Genomic DNA, 26,719 nt, shown 5'->3' on the forward strand with positions numbered 1-26,719 from the left:
AAGCGGTCCAAGTTTCCAGTACTTTCTGTGCTGCACAGTATCTACTTCTCTTTAGCGTCTTCAAAGCCTGCTTCAGTAGCAAAACTAGATCATTTTGGAGAGAAAGATGAGATAAAAGTGGAGGCAGATGGGAACATTTTGTGATAGTGTTGAATCAGATATTATGTCTTCTTAATCCTCTAAAAATTGATAAAGAATTGCACATTAAACGCTGTTCACAGTTACTGGAAAGAAACAATTTTTATTTTTGCCACTCATTTCGTCGTTTTGTTTCTATCTTCTTGGTAAATCTATCCACAGGTTCATGTACTGGTCAGATTGGGGAGGTCAGGCCAAAATTGAAAAGGCTGGGATGAACGGAGTGGACCGACAAGTTCTGGTGTCTGAGCACATAGAGTGGCCCAATGGAATCACTCTGGGTAAGGAAAATATTTAATTCTAAGCATCCAAGGCTCATTGCAGAAGGCAGACAATAGTGTACACAGACAGACATATCAAACAGCTCTGAACTAACAAAGTTGTAATGCTGACATTGCTTTTAGAAAGTCTGAAAAAGTGGCTTCAGTAAATTCAACACATTGAAAAAGGCAACAACGGAGACGGAGGGAAACAAAGAGAGACGAACAACAAGAGCTGCGAGAAGAAAATAGTCTGGAGGTGCTGCAACCCAAGTAGCTCTTATTGTTATAGCTCAGTTTGTGTCTGGCTCTCATCAATCAAGCCAGCGAGTATGGGTCTACGAATTAATAAGCCAGACGCTTTGTGCTGTCGATACCTCCCATCATCCCTTTCAACTCCCTCTGCAGCACCAGCCAATTTCTCTCTGCTGCCCTTGCCTGAGGAGAAATGGAAGCACACACTTGCCACACTCTGTGGAATTGAGGTGTCGCTGCATCTGTATGAAAACAAATTATTTTTTTTTTAGAATAAGGCAAATGAGAGAGTTGGCCAGACTTGTGCTACACTGCTGAGAGAGAGAAGGGGTGGATTATTTTCCCCTGGTCATTGATTTCAGACGGAGAAGCAAACAGAGCAGGTGATTGTCTGAGTCAGGAGAGGTGAATGGAAATTACTATGTGGTTTTTCTGTTTCTGTTTGGCATGCTAATGTTTTCCCTTTTCGTGGTTTACTCTGCTGATTTGTCAACGCATGTGATCAAATGTCCGCTTTCATTGGCAGTATCCTTGCAGATGTCTATTATTTGGCCAATTTAAACTGTTGCCTGGATTTATTTCAGTAAAAAGAAAATTGAATTTAGCCGGTGCTGGTCAAACCACCAACGTTTCCTTCTTCTCTTTTTCTCAAATTTGTTCAGCTTAACAGGGGGTTAAGTGTAAACTGGCTGGGAAACTAGCTCAAGGTTTCTTTTTTAATTCAACATATGAATTAATTTTAGTATGCTATACATGTACTTTTTTTTAACGCTTTGTGTGTGAATTATGTATAAAATAATTGGTAGCAGTTCCTTATCCATGCTAATTTTTTTTTACTTAAACTTTTCCATTTGTGAGGGTAATCTGGGTAAAAGTAAGTCACTCCAGGATTATGTCCTCTGTTGTCAAATTCAGTGCAATCAGTAAACTTTTAAACTAACCACAGCTCCACTCTGCGACCCTCAGCAAGGACACGGAGACAATGCAGGCCTAATGTAAATAGTACCGGGGACTGATACAAGGAGAATTATAGAATTGTAAAACAGCAAAGTGTTCCTTTAAAATAGGTCCAGCAAGACTAATGAATTTGCTCAAGGGCACATATATTTTCCCCCAGCAAAGAAGTCAAGCGGCAATATTATAATCACATCTGTGTTTTCTCAGTGCAGGGCCTCAGCCGTCATGTCGGAGAAGATTGATGGTGTAGCTACTGGGCCATTACATTCATATACCTCTCACCCTAGGCCTTTTCTCTCCATGTGACCTCTCTCTCCTTCCACCTCCCTCTCCCTCCTTCTTTTCTCCTTTATTTGTTCTTTTTCTCGTCTCTCTTCATTTTCTCAGACTTGTCCAACAGGCGTCTCTACTGGGTGGACTCCAAGCTGCACCTGCTGTCCAGTGTGGATCTGAATGGGGACAACCGCAAAGTGCTGCTGTCCTCCCATCACCACCTCGGACACCCCTTCGCCCTCACCGTCTTTGAGGTACGAGAGAGTTGAGATTACACTGAAGGAATCGGTCCAGCTGGTGGTTACCAGAAAGCTTTCGTCTGGCTCGTAAACCCTCTGAACTGTAGGCTTATTTTTTTTACTTCAGTATAAAGTCCTGCAAGTCTATGGAAACAGTGCATCCATGGTTGTAAATAGAGACAATTCAAAACTACCTTTTGTGCCCAAGAACAAAATTAAAATTCTGTAAATGACATAAAACCAACAAACATAAAAGCTGAATTTCTCCGCCTATTCATTTATGTGGAAGAACAGCTTGCAGTTCAGCCCAAATTTTTATCATGTCACTGATGGTTTCAGCTGAAACACTAATGGCTTCATGATTGAGCTGAAGGGCAAAGACTTTTTTTTTCCACAGAAGCCTGTTTAGAATTTATTTTTGGCCAAATTTTAAATAAAGCATGTAGACTAAAGTGATTTAAATGAAATGTCATGATGTTATGTTTGCGATGGAACAAATGGTGTCATTTTGACTTTTTTTTTAAAGCTGACATTTCATTCAAACTTGAACCTTTTGGGGTTCAGAGTGTTAAACAAAGCAGCAACACATGTTCATCTTTAAATACAACATGCTTTGCTGTATGAATCCACTACCTACAGATAGCTTATGCTGCTTCTTTAATGTTTTACATTTTCCAAAGCATTTAGCATCACACATTTTATAAATAGTTTTTAATAAATATATACAGTGGGTAAGGAAAGTATTCAGACTCCTTGAAATTTTTCACTCTCTGTGTCATTGCAGCCATTTGCCAAAATCAAAAAAAGTTCATTTTATTTCTCATTAATGTACACTCAGCACGCCATCTTGACAGAAAAAAGACAGAAATGTAGAAATTTTTGCAAATTTATTTAAAAAAAACTGAAATATCATATGGTCATAAGTATTCAGACCCTGTGCTCAGTATTGAGTAGAAGCACCCTTTTCAGCTCGTACAGCCATGAGTCTTCTTGGGAATGATGCAACACGTTTTTCACACCTGGATTTGGGGCTCCTCTGCCATTCTTCCTTGCAGATCCTCTCCAGTTCTGTCAGGTTGGATGGTGAATGTTGGTGGACAGCCATTTTGAGGTCTCTCCAGAGATGCTCAATTTTAGCTGTGTGCTTAGGGTCATTGTCCTGTTGAAAGGTGAACCTTGGGCCCAGTCTGAGGTCCTGAGCACTCTGGAAGAGGTTTTCCTCCAGGATAACTCTGTACTTGGCCGCATTCATCCTTCCTTCAATTACAACCAGTCGTCCTGTCCCTGCAGCTGAAAAACACCCCCACAACATGATGCTCCCACCACCATGTTTCACTGTAGGGATTGTATTGGGCAGGTGATGAGCAGTGCCTGGTTTTCTCCACACATACCGCTTAGAATTAACACCAAAAAGTTTAATTTTGGTCTCATCAGACCAGAGAATCTTATTTCTCATAGTCTGGGAGTCCTTCTTGTGTTTTTTGGCAAAGTCTATGCGGGCTTTCATGTGTCTTGCACTGAGGAGAGGCTTCCGTCGGGCCAATCTGCCATAAAGCCCCGACTGGTGGAGGGCTGCAGTGATAGTTGACTTTGTGGAACTTTCTCCTATCTCCCGACTGCATCTCTGGAGCTCAGCCACAGTGATCTTTGGGTTCTTCTTTACCTCTCTCACCAAGGCTCTTCTCCCACGATTGCTCAGTTTGGCTGGACAGCCAGGTCTAGGAAGAGTTGTGGTCATCCCAAACTTCTTCCATTTGAGGATTATGGAGGCCACTGTGCTCTTAGGAACCTTGAGCGCTGCAGAAATTCTTTTGTAACCTTGACCAGATCTGTGCCTTGCCACAATTCTGTCTCTGAGCTCCTTGGGCAGTTCCTTCCACCTCATGATTCTCATTTGCTCTGACATGCACTGTGAGCTGTAAGGTCTTATATAGACAGGTGTGTGCCTTTCCTAATCAAGTCCAATCAGTTTAATTAAACACAGCTGGACTCCAATAAAGAAGCAGAACCATCTCGAGGAGGATCAGAAGAAATGGACAGCATGAGAAATAAAATGAACGTTTTTTTGATTTTGGCAAATGGCTGCAATGACAGATTGAAAAATTTCAAGGGGTCTGAATACTTTCCATACCCACTGTATGTATATATATATATATATGTGTGTGTGTGTGTGTCTTCTGTGTAGTAATATGCCTTTAGTTTATGCTGATGTTGTGACAGACAAGTCACAGAGTCTGTTGCAGTTGAGATTATACATAATATACTTTTTCATCTGATGACATTCTCATCATGTGGTCATGTATTTTAGGTAAGATCCCCATCCAAATCTCCTTGAACAGTCAAGCATCCAACCATGTGAAATATATACCACTGGGTTTTTTTTTTCTTTATGAAAATGTAATCCAAATCCCGCTTGTTTGGTTCGATAAAAGGTTATCTTAATTCAAGAAAATATGGGAGATGAAAAAGAACTCATTGCAAATTAGATTGCCTGAAGAGCTCAAATAAAGCTGAGTGCAATACTTAAGAAGAAGCTGAGGGAATAATAACCTTGAAATGCGGTATCTATATACGCACATATACACAGCATGTTTCATTTATCTTTCCATTCTGGGACTTGGCATGGATTTGCTGGCAGTGTTTATTGGAGGTCTCTACCGGAAAGGCAAACAAGATGCTAACGTCCTTATTTGAACTCCAAGAGATACTGTAGATACACACAGGAAAATAGGTTTGTGCTCAGTTCTCTCTGCCTCCAGGGTGACACTCTCATATCTTGTTTGTTGATTTCCATCATGATTGTGTATTTCTAGACTTCCTGTGAGCCAAAGATAAGTATTGGAATGAGTTTTTGCTGCAGTCTTATTATGTTGTTTTTAACTAGGCTTGCTTTTATTCAACTAACTTCCTTGTCAGGCATGTAGAACTAAAAGGACTGAAAGAATTAACCCATGTATGTTCTTGATAAATGCTACATGTCTTTGCCTGTTACTGTATCAAGCACATACGGGTATTTTTGAAGTGTACTTGGTATTGGGTGTGCTCAAGAAGTTGAGGAACAGAGATAAGTCAATGGAGGAATGTAGAATTACTGACAGTGACTGAAAAGAAATAAAGATGTTTTAAAAGTTGCAGGAAAAACCCTAGAGTCGGAATTATCGCTTCACTTGTCGACACATGTAGAGTCACAGTAGAGTACAGCAATCACTAAATCTAATTTGGTTGTATTTATTGAGGTTGGAGTGAGTCAGTTTGTTAGAGCCCATCAGGTGTAGATGGTGTGGGAAGTGGAAAACCGAAGCAGAGAACAGCCGAGCCAGTGACCCAGGATGAGGGTGGAGAAAGCAGGAGGTGAAATGTGATCAGTAAGAAGTGCTTTCTTCCAGTTCTTTCTTTGCTGCACACACTGTGATGATGAGAAGCAAAGGGAAGAAGGGACATCCATCATGTCCAGCCGAGAGCCTGCGCTAGTGTTGGGTGTATATATGAGTGTGTATGGGTAAAAGAGAAGAAGAAAACCGATGCTTCAGGCAGCAGTGAAAGTTCAACCCTGGAGATTAATAGCCCTCAGCTCTTCTGGTCTTTGTTCTGTTCTGGTTATGATACAAACCAAATTAAAAATCCTTTAGCGGTGCAGGAGGTTGTCCTGGTCCCAGCAGACCGATAATAGGAAGTTTGTTCCTTCAGAGTTGGCCGGTTCTAGTTGTGAACTGAACCATTCTGTTCTTTTAATTCATGTTTGCGCTTCATGGTAAAGAAATGTGAATAATTATGAAAAAATTGGAATAAATATGAGACTTTTAAGAAGCAGGAGCATCAATATGCTACTGAGCTTAGCCTAAACACAGCTGCAACAGTGATGAGGTATGTGCCAGTTAAATCTGACGTCATTGTCATCATTTCTGGGTCCCAACACTCCCTTTTCACAATCAAAAATTAACAGTAAGCTAGTTAGTTGATGTCTAAAGACGACATGCCATGAGATTTTTCTGAATTGACAAAAACGTGCTGCTGTAACTCTGAACTTAAAGATGAAAAACTAAATATATACCAGCCAGGTTTTGAAGGATTGGTTAAGTTAAACTAGTTAACATGACATCCGCTGGCTGGGTACAGAAGGCACACAAACACAACACTGACAAAGACTTTTAGAAGTGTTAGGCTGAAGGTGAAAGTGTTTTCAATGTAGCTGCATGTTTGAAGGTCAGTCAACGAGGTGCAAATTGACAGAGACAAGTGGCAAATATATGGCAGCCTTGTGGATTTTGATGGGAAAGACAGTCCCTTGCAACAATTTGTGATCCATGCATCACAAGGAAAGTGGTAGAAAGACAGTTGAATAGCTGTTTTGGATTCAGATTTATTCAAACAACAAGGGACATTGAACTGCAGTAGAAGCTTGGATTTCAGGGTCAGTATCATCAGAAGGTCGATTTATCACATCTTAACAATAGGAGACAAATCACCACTTCAGTATAAGTGCATTACTAGTCTTTAAAAATGACCTCGCGCTCAATTTGCTATTTATCCAGCCTGTCATTGAAAAGCAGATTTCTTTATGGACACAAGTGTTTCAGTGATTGCTGAGGTGCAAAGAACAGTGGAATGGAGCCTAATTCTCAAACTTGTTCAGCTAGAGATTGAGTCTAACATGTTTGCCGTGGATCTGACCTAAACAACCACACTGACTTCATAGAGCAGATCAGGACACAGATCAGGACACATGGAGGTAGGAGTATCCTGATATGAGGCTGCATGGTGCGACAAGTACAAGGATGATTTCACTTCCAGATGGCACTAGAATGCAAGTTTGTAGAACCAAATACTGAATGAAGAGATAATTCTCAGTGTCAAGAAGCTTGGCCGTAGAGTGGTTTTCCAACATGACAGTAAGCTGAAGCCCAAACCCAACCCAGCCCTGTTTTTTGGCCAAGTACATCCCCCCCGAGTGCTTTAAAGTGGACAGTGGATGAACAAAACTCTTTTAGGCCAGAGCAGCTAAAAGGAATCGCATGTGAAGACTGGAAGAAGAGAAAGATTGAATCTGTTATCAAAGAATAATGGATACAAAATAAAAGAATGGAGTCTCATTAATGAATGGCGTACTCACTTTTGAAGCAGTTAGTTTTTTTTTTTTTTCCATGTGCAATTTTTTTCTTCTTTGTGACTGTGACCATCACCGGCCCTCATGGCAAATTAACCTGTTTATTTCAAGCTGTTTTCTACATTATGCCATTGAGGGCTGTGCACACCCAAGTGAAACATAAAACAAACACAGGACTGACAGAAAGGTGAGGCATAGACAGTGTTCTAAGAGAAAAGGTGCATTTTATTTGTTTGTACTCTTTAATTCACACCTTAAAACCATTTACAAATCTAAAACCCTTCACAAACACCTAATACGACAAAGTCCCAACTGGATCAATCATGAAGATGTCAGGAGGCCACAAGAAGGATAGATAGAGCAGAGTGAGATCCACAGACACTAACCCAGCAACCTCCACTGACTCAGCAACCGGAGGAACACACTCTATTGAGTTTTGGTAGGTGCCGGTGTGGTGGGTCTGGCATGCATGAAAACCTCCACCAAAAGGAGGGAGCTGTCCCCTCCAGCCCAAGGAGGTCCACCCAGCCCCCCCGCAGGAGCCACCAAGCGGAGACCCAGCCCAGGAGCCCGGAGCGACCCCCCCCCCGACACAGCCAGAGCCCCAAGGCCCGGGCAGCAGAACGGGCCATAGCGGACCCCCACGGCGCCCCACCGGCCCACAGCCCCACTTCCCCCACGACCACCCGCCCTCCCCCATCCCCCCCCACAACCCGACCCCCCGCCCCCCAGACCCCAAACCCCCGCCCCCTCCACCGTCCCACCCCCCCGCCACCCACCCACGCCACCCCCCCTCCCCCACCATGCCGCCCACCCACAACCCACCCCCAACACCCCCCCGCCCCCCCACCAAGCCACCCCCCACCCCTCGCCCAGCCACCCCACCCCACCCCATCCAACCACACCACCCACACCACCCACGCCACCCCTCCCACACCCAAATCCGGGAGGCCACCCGCTCACCGGAAAACAGCACCAAGGGACCGGGCAACGGCACCGAAAGGGCAGACGAGCCCAGCCCACCTCCGGCCGCCCAGAGAGACGCGACCCGGAGGGAGGGAGGGGAGGAGGGAGGGAGGGAGAGGAAGGAGCACCAGGGGAGGCGCAACAACCCAGGCCCTCGGGCCCGGCAGGGAGAAGCCCCGGAGATCACGCCAGTAAAACTATTGTGAGTTACCCTGTTACTGAGTTCACCAGTTCCCCAACTGGTGAATACTCGCCCTGCACCGTGAATGTGACCCACCCAAGTGTATATACAAGTATGTGTGGTGTCTTAGGATTGGGGGGTCGGTAAAGCAGAGCACAGGGTAACGAAACCCCCACTCAGCCTCACCGCAAGCCCAAAATGTGAATGTGTATGTGGTGCGTTAAAATTGGGGGAAGAAGTGTCAGGGTGGGGGCATAGACGGGGGGGCCACAGCACAACACTGCACTGGGGCCCATCCCGTCTAATGACGTCCCACCCCATAACCACCCACCCCCCAGGTAGTGTGGTGCATTAAAATTGGAGGGGAATTGTGGAGTAGGAATAGTACCTCTCCACCCCCCCCCAAGGGATATGTTGTGTGCCCTATGTGTATATTTACAAGTTGTATTGTGCGAAGCTTGTGAAGTGATTTAAGAGGAGCGATCAACGGGGCCCCACCCAGCCAGGCGGAGGGAGGTGCGCGCGCGCCCAGTGCCCCCCCATACACCCCCCCCACCCCAATCCCCAACCCCCACCCCAGCCCCGGCGCCCCAGCGGGCAGACGGCGCAGGCCAGGCCAGAACGCCCCCGCGCACCGCACCCGGTCCCCCTCCCCCTACCCTCCTCCCCCTCAGCCCCCCAAGCCCCGCCCTCCCATCCCACACCCATCCCCCGCCCCACCCCCCAGGGGGAGGGCGGAAGGCAGGAGAAGGAGGGGGAGGAGGAGACGACAAGAAAGGAGAGGACAGGCAGCAGAGCGGGAAGACGAGGGGGAGGGAGGAGGGAGGGGCGAGGGAGAGGGGACAAGGAGGCGGAGGAAGACGGGAGGAGGGAGGCGAGGGGGGAAAAAGGCAAGGAGGAGGAGGGGGAGAGGAGAGGGTACCACGGGGCACCCAGAGACCCACCAGGCCGGAACCGCAACCCCGAGCCGAAGAGCAACAGGCCATGCCGGAACAGCGCCGCCCCGAGCCCCCGGGCAACACCCCCGCACAGCACCCGCCGCGGGCACCGGGAGACGGCCGAGACGCATTGCAACCCAGCAGAGACCCGGGGGGCAGCGCCCGATCCAGACGGCCGCCAGGCCACCACAAGCGCCAAGGGAACCACGGGAGGCCAACGACACCACACAAAGCGGCCACCCCCATGAAGAGAACACGACAGGCGACCCAGCCCGACCGGGCGCCAGACCCAGACGACCGCCGGGCCGCCATCCACGACATTTTTAGTCGCAGATGGCGACCCGGCGGGCGCCCAAACCAGGCACCCGACCGAGCCGAACCGCCCACCACGCCCCCCCACAGAAGCAGCCACCCCGCAGGACGCCACCAGCCCCCCACGACCCCCGGCCCCCGAGGCGACCCGGCGCCCGCCCAAACCGAGCGCCGCCCGGGGAACAAGGCCAACCACATCGAGCCACAGGGGACAGCACCTGGAAGATTAGCCAAGCATGCAGTAACACCAAGTTAGCCATTCATGCATATAGACAGAGGATCCTGGGGAGTTGTTGACTGTAAGTTGTCGTCGATACGGCCCACTCGATCCTGCTGACAGCGCTTGGGTTTCTAACTGAAGACAATCATTAGTTACACAATGCCAACATACATAAGCAGCAACATATATTGGGGTGATGTGGTGGTTTTCGCTAACAGGCAGAGTCAGGTTACCAGGTTTAAGTTAAGGTAGTAAGCAGTTAGTTCTTGAATATAGATGTTTCAATATAGCTTTTGAAAAGTCAAAACAAGACAGATTTTGCATTTGTTTCACATTATCGTGACATTACTCCACAGAGGCGGAGCTATGTGATGATCAGTGTATGTTTGTCTGTCTGTCCGTTTGCAACATTACTCAAAAACGGACTCTCGGATTTGGATGAAATTTTCATAGGAGGTCAGAAATGACTCAGGGACCACCTCATTTGATTTGGCAGTGGCGCAGCTTATAGTCCGGATCTACAAATTTGTTCGGGATTTCTCATTGCAAGATAGCAGCACTGCATCACTGTAACTGACAAGTAAATGCTACATCAGCTGCCTGCTGATGATCATGATTGCAGTCCTACAACAACTTATCCGGACTTCCATCAGAAATGATACAGGGAGCAATTGATTGAATTATGGGGTGTTTGAGTCCCATCGATTCCCCCCGCTTGCTACATATTTAGGTCACGCAATTTGGTATCCATACTTAACGTATGCATGCGTAGCACACGCCTTTGCTCAGGGTAATTTATTTGTGGATACATCTGTATTAAATGGTCACATTCTGTGTTGCCATGACTTCTGATCATTAATAACTAATAAACAAATGCTGCATTTCTGACAATGCCATATGGGGGAATGGACAACCTTGGCTGTTGTGAGTGCTTTTTCTGTTATTTGCGATTAACACTAAATATTAGACAATAACATTTTTACATAAGTGGAAATGAGAAGACCACAAAAATAGCACGTTTGAAAGCTGTAGGCAGTGACTGTAAATGGGACATGTCTTTAGGTAGCCCGAAAAACCCCACTTTCCCCACTGGACCACCCACTGTTTTTGCACATGCACACACGTTTCTCGCATACGTTTCATCATGTATTAACATAAAAACTTCTTTCTTCTGCATACATATCCATAAAGTGGCTCTTTTGCGCTTGTCTAATATGAGCTGTCACAAGTGTTTTATGGCTTCTAACAGCCCCTCATAGTCCTGAGTGATGCACAGTAAATGTTACAAGTCATTCCACTTGAGCATATCATCTGCAAGCTTCACACTGATACTGATTTACTGATATTTCTTAACACTGCAGTGGAAAGACTCAGGGCTCCTATATCAAAGTCAGAACACAGCACCACTATCAAACACACACATATACACAAACCCTTCCAGTCAGTGTCCACCCCCTGCCTGCACACCAAGCCCTGAGGAAATGTAGACCGCAGAGGCATGCAGAGAGTAATGTTTTCTCTTTCTCTAGCTTTAGTATCATTGCCTTACTTTTTATCCCCTCTTTGTTTGACTAAAGGGGACAGTAGAGAAGATGAGATGGGCTTGGGAAGAAGGAGAAGCGCACTGTGCTGACTGAAAAAAGAAACAGACACTGGAAATTAATTTGCCAGGAAAGAAAATAATGGTCCTCGGATACGTATTTGGCCTTTTGCCATGAACTCTGCACTCTAAGGGGACTTTAACACCTTTTAAAGGCTCTACTCTAACAGAGGGTCAATTAAATGAGAAGTGATGTGAATATTAGTAGAGTCTGGAGCATATGTGACGGCAGCTTTAATGAAACTGTGAGGATGATGTCAGTCAAGGAATATCCATCCACACTTCCAGATATGAAAAATAAATAGAAATATCTGTGTTGGTGTAACGTGGATATGAAAATGTCTTTGCAGCGTATTGGAGCATAAGAGAAACTATCTAACATTATTGGCTACAGATATCAAGACCATATTAATTTTTCATAGCTTGGTTTGATATAACAAAGAATCAAAAAGCTTCAAAAGGTGAGTGGTCGGGCTTTGTTTGAGCTTTTATTTGTAGTTTTCTGGCATCACATCTAAGTATGCAGGAGGCACCTAAATCTCGTCAGACAGATGTCGGGCAGATAGCCTCGACATTTGTTCTTCAGGGACAAAAACATGACAAAATCATCAAGGGCTGTTTTGCCTTTGACCCTAAAGTGGCTCCATATCCATTCAAATGTAGTGTTGTGCCTCTGAGAGACTGAGCTCTGACTGATGTGATGCAATGCCATGTGTTCAGGGAAGCTCGTGTATAACTTCTTGCCTGTCTTTCGACACATGAAAGGTTTACCTTGATCCTACGATGATGAGCACTGCCCTCCTCAGGTTTGCATTGCCGTTTGAAGCCTTCAAGGTCAGAAAAAGTGACATATGCTGAGATTGACAGTGGAGAAACCGAAAGACAAAAACAGAGGTAGAGACTGCCAGAGATCAAGAACGATATCCACAGAGAGAGACAGGCAAGAGGAGAGATGGAATAATAGATTTGAGTATTATTTTATCAGCATGGCTGATATTTGTCTTTCATTGTTTCAGCTCTACTGTCATATGAGTAAAGGTTATCTGAATCTCAGTGAGAGATGGAGCGATAGAGAGCTCAGCGAGAGATGGAAAAGGGGAAGATGCGAGAAAGGTTAAGTCCGCTGATAATCCAGCGCAAATGGAAAGCTAGAATAACTGCTGTGACTGAACCACACACACACAGATACACAAACCTACTTCACATCCTACAAATCTATGGATGGACCCCTACAGGTTCTTGCCTCTAGAAAGACCATAAGGCACAGTCTCTGTAATGGAACAAAACATTCTCACAGGAGCCATCATGACTTCCTGTAACCTTCTTGTTTCATCTCTTCGTCTCACACTCACCTTTGAAATTGTCTCTTCATCCCTTTTTAACCTTCCTATGATCTCAGCATCTCTGTTTTTTTCTTGCCATCATTTTTCCTGTTTTTCTTAATTGATGTGCGCCTGTGTAGACAGCACAATCTGGAGTTGCCATGGAAACCGAGTGTCATGACCGCTTATATCCTGTTATCCTGTTGTATCTCCAAAGAGAATTGTGAGAGGTGTTAGAGGAAATTGAGAAAGAGATGATAAAAAGAAAGATGAGAGAAAGAGCTAGCAGGTTCAGGCTTACAGTATGCAAAGAGACAAATTTCACTTACGTTTGTGTGTAAATAATATAAATTTTATAAAAATAGATACTTGCGGTTAACGTAGATCTTAGCTAAATTAATTCACTCTCAATTTACTGTTGCACATTTTCCTGACATTTAATACTAGTAAACATTCCCTGTCTAGGTCAGTTAGGGATGCCGAAATAGTTTTAAAAAGTATGATTCTCAATGGGAATGATTCATGTCGGCTTTTATATACTTTTAACACATTCCCAGCTGGTCAGAAGCTTTCATACATTTTGTTATTTGGCGACACTGCCTTTAAATAATTGGGTCAAGCTTTTCGGGTACCCTTTCACAAGCTTCTCGCATTAAGTTGCTGGAAATCTGGCCGTTTCCTCCTGGTTCAGTCAGGTTTGTAGGCCTCCACACGTTGCAGCAAAGCAAACCCTACACCATGATGCCGCCACCACCATGCTGCATAGTTGGAATGATGTTCAGCTTTCAAACCTCATCCTTTCTCCTTCAAATATAATGATAGTCACTGTGTCCAAATAGTTCCAGTTGTAGTCAGATTCTTTCTGATGATTTTGGAGCAGGTTGTGTTGATATGGACTGATTTTATTATGGGCTTACAGCAACTATTTGTATACCTGTTTTCTTCAGCATCTTCGCTAGAGCATTTGTTTTCCTCGAGGATTGTTTTGCAGTTGCATTTACCAAAGTATATTTGTTTCGAGGATGCAAAGCAATAGGAAAGCTGCATGGTCCACTGGAGTTTATACCTGGGTACAGTACTATTGTTTGTACTGATGCATGTGGTACTATCAGGCTTTAGGAAAATACTTCCAAGGATGAACCAGGCCTGTAGAGGGTTACATTTTTTTTTTCTGTGGACTTGATTTCTTTTAATGATCCTACGATGCCAAACAAAGAGGCACTGAAGTTACAGGCAGCTATGTCATTAAATTAACGGGTATAGCTCTGATTGACTTGAATGATACCAGTTAGTCTACCAGAACCTTGGAACTGATGCCATGATTTGCTGGTTAAAAAAATGTGCCTAAGCTTTTGTGTACTTCCAACTTTTGCATTGCAGAACAGTAAGGTGTAGTAAACTGTATTTACAGGCCAGTTGCCATATAGATGTCATGGCTGTAGTGTTGTAACTGTTTCTGCCAGATTATTCAAATCATTGCCGCCGCAGCTTGCTACAGATACAGTATATCCTCCAACAGAGCTCATATGAGTTTCTGATGTGGCCCCTATGGTACCAGTAGTTTGATCAGACAGCTAAAAGTACTTGCCCCGGGTTTGGTCTCAGGCTACAAACACACTACACGCCCAAGCAAAAGAGTCACTACTTCCTGCTTTGGCTCTAAGCAGTACAGAAGTTAGTCAGAGGAAGAGAAGCTTTTACATCAGACAACCAGGGCTGATGTTTTTCTCAGGAGAACAGTCTCCTCACAGAATTATAACTATGCTTTTACTATAAAAGCTACTTTTTTATAGCAAACACTTTTTTTTGCTTTTTTTATCCACTGAGCACTGAGAAGGCAAGTTGTTTTGACTACAGCGTGAACAAACTTCAAAAGATGCCAAGCTTCTTGTGTCTCATTAAATTTGTTAAATAGCCATTGTAACTAGGTTGGCTTAAAATACATATAGCAAACAATGCCGCCTCCACTTTCCTCTTTAGTTGAAATGGCATAATGCGTCACTGTGTTTTAAAAGTGTGTATGCTTCTTATTTCACCAAAAAATGTTATACATATATGCTGGTTCTGTTAACATTTCTCATAAAGCAAGGAAAAGCACCAAATTTTGACACAAAATATCACCACAAGTGTACGTCTCTGGCAGTATTCGAGTGCTGGATGCTGAAATTGTCAAAGGATACATATGGCACATTTCCCATCACTAACTTATTCAGTCTGTTTACACATGTTATTAGCCTACATTCAACAAATTAAGTTTTAAATACAATCCTCATTTAGACCTGGGCAATGTCATGATTCCTTCAGTAGTATACACCTCATCAGTAGCAGTAAGGAAAGCATTCAGTACAATGTTCAAGAGTTTAACTTCAATGCATTTGATGGAAACTGCTATGAAAGTGCAAAAGAATAAAAATACAAAATTCTGTTGCATTTACAAACCCGAAGTGTCCTCTCTCCATTGATCATACACGACTTGTCAGCCTATTTTCTGATCATGACGTGTGCTGTGATTGACACACACACACTCTGTTGCAAGTTGTGTTGCGTTGACAAATGAGTGCCACAGGGTGTGGTCTGCATTTGATGTCGCACTATGTAGGTGTTGTCTGGTCATCGGCTGTCTTCTGTCTTCCGGTTTCTAAGGGGATAGTGGTGTCATCCATTCATCTTGTGTTCCTTGTAGCTTTTATGCAGATCTGCTGTGCTTTGTTAGTCCATCCTGGTTTCCATATCATCCCCAGCTATGTCCACAAACCTTCACTGGTGGAGGCTGAGGCTGCTGGTGATGGAGACCACTCGATCCTGGCCTCAGCCTGTTGTGGTGGCATCACCTATTGATGTTGCCTTTTTTTCTCCTGATTTATTCAAAATAGGTCATTAAAAATATCAGTAATCGGCGATGCCCACACATATACTTAGACATATTTTTCAGTCGCATCGCTGTGTAAATTTTAAGTTCGTGCAACTGAAAGTAATCAGATTTTGAGAATTGGACTCCTACTTTGACCACAATAAAGTGGGTTAAACTGGGGTTAACATTTTACCCTCCAGGGCAGTGTTCTTATCCGGGCAGTAATAAGACAAACAAAGCTGAGTTTAAGTGCATGCAAATTTAATCAAACAGCCTTTTTTAGGATGAGCACATTCCTCTGCAACAAAAAGCTCAGTTTTTTACGATACCCTTTCATCACCAGCAGAGCTGGAGGATTTCTTCGAACAAATACTGTTTACCACATTAATAAACTACATTTAAAATAAATAAATGAATTGCAGTTTTATGCAGCTGATGTTGGATGTTCACTTGGGGGATGATAGCAGTGGAGGAGGACACACGTGGGCTTAGATTACACCAGTACATGTGATTGGAGAAGGGCAAGGAAACTTTCATTCAGTGAAACAAAAACAAAACTGGATTTCATTTGGCTGCAGATTGTATTCTGAACCATTTTAGCAGTGGCATCAAGCTCTTTAATAAAACCCTAGAGGAACAATTTGTGTAGAAGGCTCTGACAGATGGCTCCATTTCAAACAGGCAGGGGGCTAGCTTGCTTCAAAAGATGTTTTTCTTTTCACAGCTGCAGGTTAAATGTTCTAATAAAATAAAATGTGTAAACCAATTTCTCCTTTGACTAACCTTGATCATTTCTTTGCTTTGGTTGTCCAAAACTCTCAAATGGTGCAAATATAAAAAGTGCTGCAGATTTGTAGTGGCAGCAGGTGACTGACATGAATGTTGCTTTTTGAGGTGCAGCACTGTCCTACTTTTTTTTTTTTCGAAACTTGATCATTTATTCTTTTGTATTCATGAATTGCAGAGGCATTTACTGATGTGCTTTTTTTTCTGTCTTTCCCTCTTTTAATCCAGGATCGCATATACTGGACAGATCTAGAAGACGAAGCGATATACAGCGCCAACCGACTGACAGGTCATGAAGTGGCGAAGGTAGCAGAGCACCTCAACAACCCTCTGGACCTGGTGGTGTTTCATGAACAGAGGCAGCCCAAGGGTAAGACACACAGATGAAAGAAAATCTAAAAGTGTCTAGAAAGTCAGCAGGTTGGAAGATTCAGTTTTTTTCCCAGAGAAATATAGTAAAAGACGAATTTGCCGCTGCACACCGGTCAGAACCGGAGCTACAGGTGAAGTTCTCTGATTACACTGGGTTACAAAAAAGTTTTTTTGCATGTTGTCTAGGTATTTTCAACTGAATTAGGACCATTTTGCACCGCTAAATCTAAAAATGACATCTATTTTTCTCAATCAGTTCAGGGTTTTTTTTGCTAATTTGATTTAGAAAATTGTGATCTTATCAAAAATTAATTGCGTTTTTGTGACTTTATCAGTTGACTTTTTTTGTATATAGCTCTCACCCAAAATAGGTTTTAAGAGAAAAAAAATCATTTTCTAACAGGATGTATTTATTAAGTGGTACAAACTTTAATTTCTGTAAATTGAATAATAGACATTGATAGAGGTAAGTGCATGTAAATTGAACATTAAGTTGTCACTGTGCAAAATTCAGGAGATGAGCTTTCGTTTCTTCGAACCGCTCGAATGCTCAGCAGCAGGGATGTCTCTCTTCAGAGTCCAGCAGTAATCAGCCATCATGACTGCATCCTATGTAGCATAGTTCAGAAAGTTGACCTGATTGAGCAAAACCAATGTGATTTTTAGATTCAGCACACCAAAATGATCCTGAATCAGCTCAAAAACCTTAAACAATAAATTTGTTGTTGACCAGTGTTGTCAACCAGCTTCGCTTTGAGCTGAGGTCTGTACTACAAGGCATAATTTGGAGTTAGCCCACAACAGAAGTCCACTTCTTACCGGGCTGCATCACCATGGCAACTCATCCTGTGCACCTAACCTGCTCCAGGACAAGTTACATTCAAGATAGCAGAAACACCATCCACTTACCAATCAGCTGTCTTGGAAAATGGCATCACCATCCATAGAGGATCCTGTGGAGCTCAGTGCACAGATTCTGAGAGCATCTCTGAGGAGGGATTTTAAGGATCTAATCCCCTATTCTTTCCCTGCCAACTATAAATATAGATTCTCAGTGGAGGTAACTCCTCTGTTTTACTTTCCGGTTGACTGTAAAAAAAATTTCAAAGCCATGTTGTTGTTTTTTTACGGTAGGTCTTTCCCATAACAGATAATCCCTCTGATAAATCACTCCTTGTATGTGTTGACCTCATAAAATTTGCAGTAAGCCTACTTCCCCAGTTTGAATTATGTATTTTTTATATTTGCTCTTTGCTTGCTTCAAAGACCGTTTAACACTGTTGGGGTTGCAGCTGAGAAATAGTAAAAACACATTTGCAGCACATTTAGTGGAATACAAATTTGGCTCAGGTGCTGGTTTTTCAGTGATCATAAAGTTAGTGATTGATCCCATCCCCTTCATATTGGTTTTGGACTTAAGTTTGTTCTTCGTGTGAAAAATATGCAACTCTAGACGTGTCCATGTTTTCGATTTATCTGCTGCCAACACCATGCCTCTGAAGTTGACATGCTCATTGCTAGATTCCGAAAATCTGTTTTGACCTGTGGAGTTGTTATCCACCTTTGTATGACTCCAGTCGTGTGGTTTAGTGAAGCCAGATACTAAACAGACATCCTGGGTTATGTTGAACTTGCTTCATAGAACAGGCCTCAGGTGTGTTCAGGCAGAATATGTGGGGGGAAAAACTAGTGTGAGAGTTTGCTCAGTGTAGGTCAGTATAATTAGCAGTCAGTCTATATGCACACCCAAACAAGAAAATATTTAGAAAAGAATCCCTTCAGTGTCACACTCCCCGCTAACAAAGGCTCAAATTATCTGCATTCAGACCAGAGGATCCACTTAGTAAAACTCTCCAAAACACTAAACAAATAAGCTGATGTGTGTGATTAGATTGATGGTTGTGCTGGGCATGTCAAATGATGTGTTTATTATTTTTCCCAGGATGGATGTGTTCCCAAGGTGTGTGTGTGTGTGGTAGTTGACGCTTCTGTGTGTGTGTGTACTTCGGTGTGTTTGACGATGTGTGCCAGCAATTTGTTTGTGTGAGTCTGTGTTTTCCTGCTTTGTTTTCTCTCCCCACTCAGCGCTCAAAGCAGTCTTGTCTGTGTGCCAGTAGGGAGCTAATTGCATTCTCTCATTAATAAATCAAGAGTTCTGTTCAAAAAGATATCACAGAATTGAACATGTTTCCTTCAAAATGCCAACAAAAGCAAGACAGAAAACTACTAGGCCCAACCAGGCTAAATGAAGATGCACTGCATGAACTGCAGCTGCCCTGTGAAGACACTAGTAGTGCTGAAAAGTGAAATATTTGATAAAATGTGTCCTTGAGTGAAGGAATTTACAAGGTCAACCTGCTTTCTTCTCTTTCTTGAACAACTGTATCGTTTCCTCTCTTGACTTCCATGTTGTTTTTATTCTGTCACTGAATGTGTGTCAGTATCTAAACAAAATCCATCCATCCATCATCTGTGCACCACTTACCAGTTTTCAGGTTTGCCGTCTCCAGTTTATCACAGGGCTACATATACAGACAAATAATCACAGTCACATTCACACCTACGGACAATTTAGAGCTATCAGTTAACCTGAGCATGTCTTTGGACTGTGGGAGGAAGCCAGAGTACCTGGAGAAAACCCAACCATGCAAATAGAGCATGCAAACTCCATGCAGAAAGATCCCAGGCTGAGACGTGAATCAGGGATCCAGCCACTGTGCAGCCCTAAATAAAATCACAAAATGGAATGGAATGTCATCTCGAATTGGTGCATCCTCTAATGCACCTCAACACTTTCAAAAATGTTTGGTACTCAACATGTGTTTAATTTTTTTGACACACTTCCTGAAAAGCCTGAAGAACCTCCTCTCCAATCCTTGCGTCATTTTCATTGGGCTGTTTATCGTTTTTTCATCTTTCCAGCAGTGCTTTGAAGCTACGTCTTTCATTCATAAGTTTTCATTTTTATTCTAGAGCAATTGGAAGCAGTACAGAAGGAGAGAGGAAGTGAAGCTTTTGTTGTTATCACAGTGCTTCTCCTATCTTCTGCTTCATTTTATTTTAAATTCTATCCTGATCTTCCTGCTTCTCATCTTTTGTCATGTATTATTCTTTTGCTTTCCCTTCTGTCCCTTTATGTTGTTCCTTCCTATCCACCGTTTCTCCCTCCTCGCTGCTCCTTTCTTCTCCCAGCTTTGGATTTTAATTGTATTATCATCGTATGTCATAGCATTTCAAAGACTTGATTTAGCCAAAAAAAAAAGTGTCATTTCTTCTTAATATGCAGAGCAGGTATAGAAGACATCTGTAGCTTTGAAGAATTAAAATTAGACAGCTGTTCTTATTACTCCCCGGTTATTGCTGAGATACTGTACATGAAGCATGAATGTTTCCCCAGCTTATTAAAATCTCACAATGTGAAGTGAGTGATGTCGCTTCTTCTCCTGACAGCTGATGATTCCTTTAATGTGCTGCTCTCTAAAACTACATAATAAATCAGGAGGCAGAATCGACCACAATCTGACCTAATTCTGGTGCTTCCCCGCATGACAAGTGGAGCGATGTTTTCTACGAGTCTGGGTTAAGATGCTACTCACACAGATTTTATTTGGATGCACATTTTTAAAGAAGAGAATTTCAACCACCTTGCCTTCACCAAAACGCCTCTAAATCAGACTAGAAAGTAAGCTGTGGAATAAATATAGCTGTAGCTCTAAATCCAGCATCTATGGTATGTTGTGTTGCTCTACAGAACACATGAAGGTTTATTGGTAGTCAGAAGTGCAAACCTTTCTGCTGGTTAGATCCTGTAAGCTACATTTCTGACTTTGATACTGGTATAAAAATGTTCAAAACACTCTGCTCTGACTTGGTGTTTTTAAAACTGAGCTCCAGTCCACTTCTTAATTTTATTTTCCTCTTAGCTATTCCAGTCCAGCGTACATGTTCTGTCAACCTCTATGTTCATCGGCCTGGCGCTGACATGGGTCTTCAATTTGCTGCACGCATCTGGGAAAACCACCAAATGCCTAGAAACATCAAAAACAAAAAAAATGCAGGTTTATGAACTGTGGTTTCCATTGCAGGTTTAAACCTCCTGTCGTCCTGCGGGTCAGATTGACCCGTTTTAAAGTTTTAAAAATGTGGGAAAATATATATTTTCACAGTGAAAACTTCTACATTTTCAAAATTTTTTAGGAAATTTTTGAACATTTTTTTGGTGGAAAAAAAGAAATTAAAAAAAAAATGTTTAAGAACATTCAGGGAAAAAAAATCAACCAAAATCCAGTGAATTTTGCTGTCAAATTTGAGGATTTTTTTTATTTTAAAAAAAAAAACTTTTGAGGGATCTTTTATGGAATTTTCTTCCTGAAGATTTTGCAAATTTTTAGAAATTTGGGGAAACTTTTTCTGAATTTTTGGACGTTTTTCAGACAAGGCAACAACATTTTTTGGTAAGGACAGCAGGAGTGTTAATGGAGACGTGAAGCTTTGAAATCTGTAAAGCAAATGAATCCTTCATTTGTTTTCGAAGACAAAATGTACAAACTTGAAACTGCCAAAGCTTTTTTTTTGTTAATCCTTTTGTTTCTGCTTGTGTCCGTCCAGCCCCTGACACCTGTAACATGGGCAGCCTGCCTAACGGTGGCTGTGAGTATCTCTGCCTGAAGGCCCCTCAGATCACAGACCACTCCCCTAAATACACCTGTGCCTGTCCTGACGGCATGGAGCTCGGACCAGACATGAGGCGCTGCGCTGTAGGTAAGTTAGCCACACTCCGAACCAATAAGTCACGCGGTCCAGAGACGCACATTATTACAGGAATTGTGAGATGCCAGACTGCTGTAATCACAGGTGAAGTATCAGCTAACTAGTCTAGAGGTTCACTCTGTCAGCACTGAGTCCACCTCATAATGAAGTATTTATGCATTCCTATACATAAATGATCAGCTTTAAGCTATTCAAGTGCATAGTGGAGTTTTCCAGCCTTTTACCTGGATGATATAGGCTGAAGCAGCTAATTCTAGGTTTTCTGTTTTTGTCATGCCAGCTTTGATTCTGTCTTTCTTTAGTCTGTACATCTTAGACATGCATTTCATGCGTCGGTTTTAGTGCTAGAGTTGTAGATGATCTCTATATCTGCAACAATTAATTGCTTGCTTGCCAACTTTCAGTTGTTCATCAGTCCTTTTAATAATTAACTCATCTGTTTGGGTATTTTTTTTAAAGAAAAAAGTTCAAATATTGTCATTCCAGCTTCTTAAATTCCTATTTCTTTACCATTCTGTGACAATAAACTTAATGTCGTTGAGCTTTGGACAAAATAAGACATAAAGGACGTCATATTGAGCTTTTTGAAACACTAATCCACATTTTTTACACATTTTTCTGACATTTTATAGAGCAAATAACTAATTGATTATTCTACACTAAAAGGATGACTGTAAAAATATATTCTAGCTTGTGGGAAAGTGATGCTCTTATGCACAATAAAGCTTTTATTTGCACCTCCATTCATATTTATCTGAAATTATCACAAAAAAGCCCTCGAATATTGCAGCTTTTACCTAAATGAAGAATTTGCCAGTATCAGCTCTGAACATCTAATTGCATTGATTGTGATGGATTTAAAAGAAAACTCCTTCAGAGAGTTTGAAAGCTGTGTTTACTGTAACACTGTCTTAGGAAGTGGGTCAAGGATGCTTCCTGTGTTCCCATCACACCTCCATTATTTTACTGTCCTTATTTCACCACTCAGCTTGTCCCAAGTCTCTCTAGAGTCACTGCATTTGTTAAGTTGCTATCCTTAATAGACCCACTCTTTTTTACGCCTCATGTTTGTACAGGTGAGGCGAAAGCAGCTGATGCTGAGAAAGGGGAGGAAGAGATGATGATGATGATGTATGTAGGCCACCATTCAGAGAATCCCTCTGAGAGAGACAGGAGAGAGAACATGGGCACTGAGAGCACAAACACATCCACAGAGAGAGGGAGAGCACATTTACACTCCAACTTTTGGACTTCTTAATGTAATATACACACATTTCTGCTGAGCATTTGCTTAGTGTGATAAATAACATCTACTTCACGTTCTTGCTCAGTGCTTTATTTCTGTTTTGGAGCAAACTGTCAGTTTTTGTAGCAGCTGTAAAACCTTGAAGAAACAGATGTTGTGACCCTCAAACAGATCTACTGTTAAAATCATTCAGTTTTTACACAAATAGAAAAGGGGTGGAGCATTTGGTATATTCAATGATGATACACAGAGGTAGGAGATAGAAACCTTATATAAGATCAAATGATTTTAAAAAGTCATTGTTCTGAATTTCTGTCCAAAGTTATGATTCCATGCAGAATGGTACTGGTTATGTTGTTCAACACCGCAGTATGATGACTAACATCAGAGCACACATGATTTATTGTAAACTGACAACAGAACTAATAGTTATGTGTCAGTTTCCAATCCATCAGTCTGTCTCTGTCTGTAATACTATGTGAAAACTGCCAAGCTGAATCTCATGAAACTCGGTGCAAAGGTGTGGCATGGTCACATGAAGTCCCCATTAAATTTCGTTGCAGATCCGCTTTCGTTAAAATTGCACACAGGGCACTGGCCCTGCCAGAGGACTGTGCTCTCTGAGTGCCCTCCTAGTACCAACCATATTTAAAAGTCTGTTTTAAGCTCTGGGGAGTCTAGAAGATGTTCTGATCGCTTTTCATTTTCACTACAAGTCATGTATGGATACACATGGCACAAATATTACATGTGAGAACTCTTATTAGTCCACCAATGAGTTCTGTGACGATCAGTGTCTGCCTGTCAACAGTGTTACTCAAAAACTAACGGATTTGAATGAAATTTTCAGGTAAGGTCAGAAATGACACAAGAGTCACCTGATTAGATTGTAGCAGTGATGCATCTTATCGTCTAGATCCGTGGAATTGTTCAAGATTTCTGTATCATTTCGAGATAGCAGCACAGTGACACTAACTATGACAAGTGAACATTACATCAGCTGCCTGCTGACGATCATATGATCGTGATCCTACTACAGATAGACCGCTACAGACTTATTGGGACTTATCCATTGGAAATGATACATAGAACAATTGATGAAATTGTGGAGGTGTTTCTGAGTCCCATCATTTCCCATCTACATTTAGGTCACGTGATTGGGTATCTGTACAAAACATACACATACATAACACACGTCTGTGCTCAGCGCGAGGCTATTTTATTTGTGGGTACTTCTATATTAAATGGCCACATTCTATGTTGCTGTGAATTCTTGCCACAATTTTTTCAAGATTTCAGCTGTTGGAAATGATCCAACGACTAATCAGAGTGCTTTTCTTGTTATGGCGTGAACATCTTGAAGTAAGATATCGTGATAATGTACTTTTGTTCTTTTGCAGTTCGACCCAGAACAACCACCACATCTGCCCCGACCACAACCACGACCACAGCTCCCACCACGACCACCACAACAAGCACTACAACGACGAGCACCACTGTATCCACCACCACGACCCCTCCTACCACCACCAGCACCACCACCTCTGCTGCCACCACACAAAGGCCCGCGACCAGGCGCCTCACAACGCCGACCCCTCCTCAGACCACCAGAAGCAGCAGAAGTACAGAGCATCCTCGGACCCCCGCCACCACCAGCACAGAGACCACCAGCTTCAGCAGCACCAGTCAGACGTCTACATCCACACACACTCCTCTGCTGGGCCCAGTGGCCCCCAACAGCATTCAGAGAGAGAGCAATGCCAACCTCTCCCACAGAGGTAAGGCTCCCTGTGAGCAGGGTGGTGCATAGGAATGCGTGTGAAGTGTCTTTTTTTCTCCCTGTGTGTAATGCTCCACTGCCATCACCTGCCGTTACCACCTGCCATTAAAGCAGCAGGGAGCCGAAAAACACTACTTGCATCAGTTTCCCTCCTTTCTTAGACTTTCATTCCCCTCTTGTCTGTCTGATCGTCTGTTTACTGTACAACCTCTCCCTCTGCTCTCCTTCTCAGTTGCACACACATGTACACACTCAGTAGTGTGTCTCAGTCTGCTGTTGGTCCCTCGCGGCCAGCGTCCAGCAGAGGTGTCAGAGCTAACAAATGACAGTCCCCTCCATTCTCTCCTTCCACCTCTCATCACTCATTTTCATTTTCTGGCAGTCGCTCTCCCTCGTCTTTTTCCTTCCATCTCCCCCCACCCTTCTCTCTTTCACTCTCTAAAACTGGCAGCATTCTTCATTCCTACACCAATCAAGCTTAACTGGCGTGCAAGAAAAATACCACTTTACAGCCCAGACAAGCCATGACAGCAGAATATAACAGCAGTAACAATGGTTTACAAAGCCACGCTAAGACTTAAATTGTATTTGGGGAAAAGCGGACAAGCATCCTTGACAGCAACCACAAAACAAAATTGATAAACCGCCGTGCTGCACACCACATGATGTGGGATTTTTTCTTCTTTGCTGAAATCAGTGTTTTCAGCTTTCTTCTTCTAGCCTTTGCTACATAAAGACTTTAACCTGAGATGGCTGTAACTGCCAGGACAGCAGCTTGTCCTCAGGTCTTTTGCTCAATATCGCAGTAGAAAGATAAAAAATGATTCAAATAAGTTTCCCTTTCAGACTCTGAAGCTGTTATTCGCAGTGTTATTTATTGAGAAGATGTATTACAGTGAATGCAGGAGCTGTTGAAAAGCCTCATCCTTTTCAGACCGCAGAGGAAGACTAACAGTGAAATACTAACAAAGAAATGACAGTTACTTACACGCTTAACACATATTCAAGTAATTTAAGTAAATTATTTATTTGAATGATGTAGGCCACTGCAGCGTGGAGAATAAAAGATGCAATAGAAAAGTAGACTGAAGTTAAAAGAGACTGATGTGAGAAAGTCAATGAGCCGCTGTAGTGCGTCTGAACTCCTGAACACATGATTTTACAGTAAAGCCTTTGCATCAGAGGCGTTTCATTGAGAAACCAGGAGAGTAAGTGTTTGAAAAAGCTATACAAGGGGGGTGAAGTAGCGAAAGATGATGAAAGTTTAAAGTGGCTGTGGGAGCTGGAGGAAAAGGAGGAATTTGGAGAAGTAAAACTAAGAAGTGTTAAATGAAAAGGTACAGTGAGAGACAATAAAGAGGCCACAGAGAAAGAAGAGCGAACAAAGAGCAAAGAAGAACATGACAGTCCAGCCCTGGAACAGGGAGGGTGGGAGTTTAAAAAATGAAGAGCAGCATTTACAAGGATAAGAAATGACAGGATGGAAAAGAGGCAGTAGAGAAAGTGATTTTCTGGGAATTAAAGAGAATGCCTGCTGCATCACTTTGGGGGCCTGGGTTTCTTCAGAGTTCCAAAGAAGCAGCAACGCGTTTCCTCTGGTGTCTGAAGTTGTCAGCCGCCTCGCCACACCACAAGCGCTCCAGATGAGAGGTGGAGCAGACACGGATGAGAAAATGGGGCATGAACAAGACGTGTCTCCAAACCCACGGGCCATGTGTTATAATTTTCAACTCAGTGCACACTGTCAAGTTTGCCGGCATCAGCTGTTAAACATGTTTCAGCACTAGGGCCGGCGTGGTGGAGCAGGGAAGGAACCGGGAGTTTGATGGGGAAAAAAAGATGAAAGATAAACAACAGCTGGTTCCCAAAGTTCATATGCATCTACAGCACGCTCTTATAAATTTAAGCCTTTTCTCCTGATATCAGCAATTATTTATCAGGCTTTCAGCTACATTCAACACGGCTAGAAAATGCTGTCTTAAAAGATAGGCGCGTCATTTTTCAAATCTGTCTTCAAGTAATAGTCAGCGACAGGTTTTACTTGTTTTCGTTCATGCCCTGAGGAGCTGTCTTCCTTATTTGCCTCCCATATAACCTGAAATCTACATTCTCTGCTCTTTGCAGGAATTGCATTAGAGAAAGTTAATGG

The 26,719-nt window shown here is 42.9% G+C and overlaps 1 protein-coding gene across 4 annotated transcripts in view; it reads left to right on the forward strand.

Annotated features, from left to right (window-relative positions):
- lrp8 (low density lipoprotein receptor-related protein 8, apolipoprotein e receptor) overlaps positions 1-26,719 on the forward strand; it is a 216,467-nt gene that overhangs the window by 174,320 nt on the left and 15,428 nt on the right. For all 4 annotated transcript variants that reach the window (XM_022197266.2, XM_022197269.2, XM_022197268.2 and 1 more), the window contains exons 12-16: positions 301-419; positions 1,998-2,137; positions 16,631-16,772; positions 21,383-21,535; positions 24,191-24,568. In XM_022197266.2, coding sequence (XP_022052958.1) covers positions 301-419; positions 1,998-2,137; positions 16,631-16,772; positions 21,383-21,535; positions 24,191-24,568 — 932 coding nt within the window. The remainder of the gene's footprint in view (positions 1-300; positions 420-1,997; positions 2,138-16,630; positions 16,773-21,382; positions 21,536-24,190; positions 24,569-26,719) is intronic.

The sequence above is a fragment of the Acanthochromis polyacanthus genome, chromosome 4 (genome assembly GCF_021347895.1).
Source record: "Acanthochromis polyacanthus isolate Apoly-LR-REF ecotype Palm Island chromosome 4, KAUST_Apoly_ChrSc, whole genome shotgun sequence".
NCBI classification, from domain to species: Eukaryota; Metazoa; Chordata; class Actinopteri; family Pomacentridae; genus Acanthochromis; species Acanthochromis polyacanthus.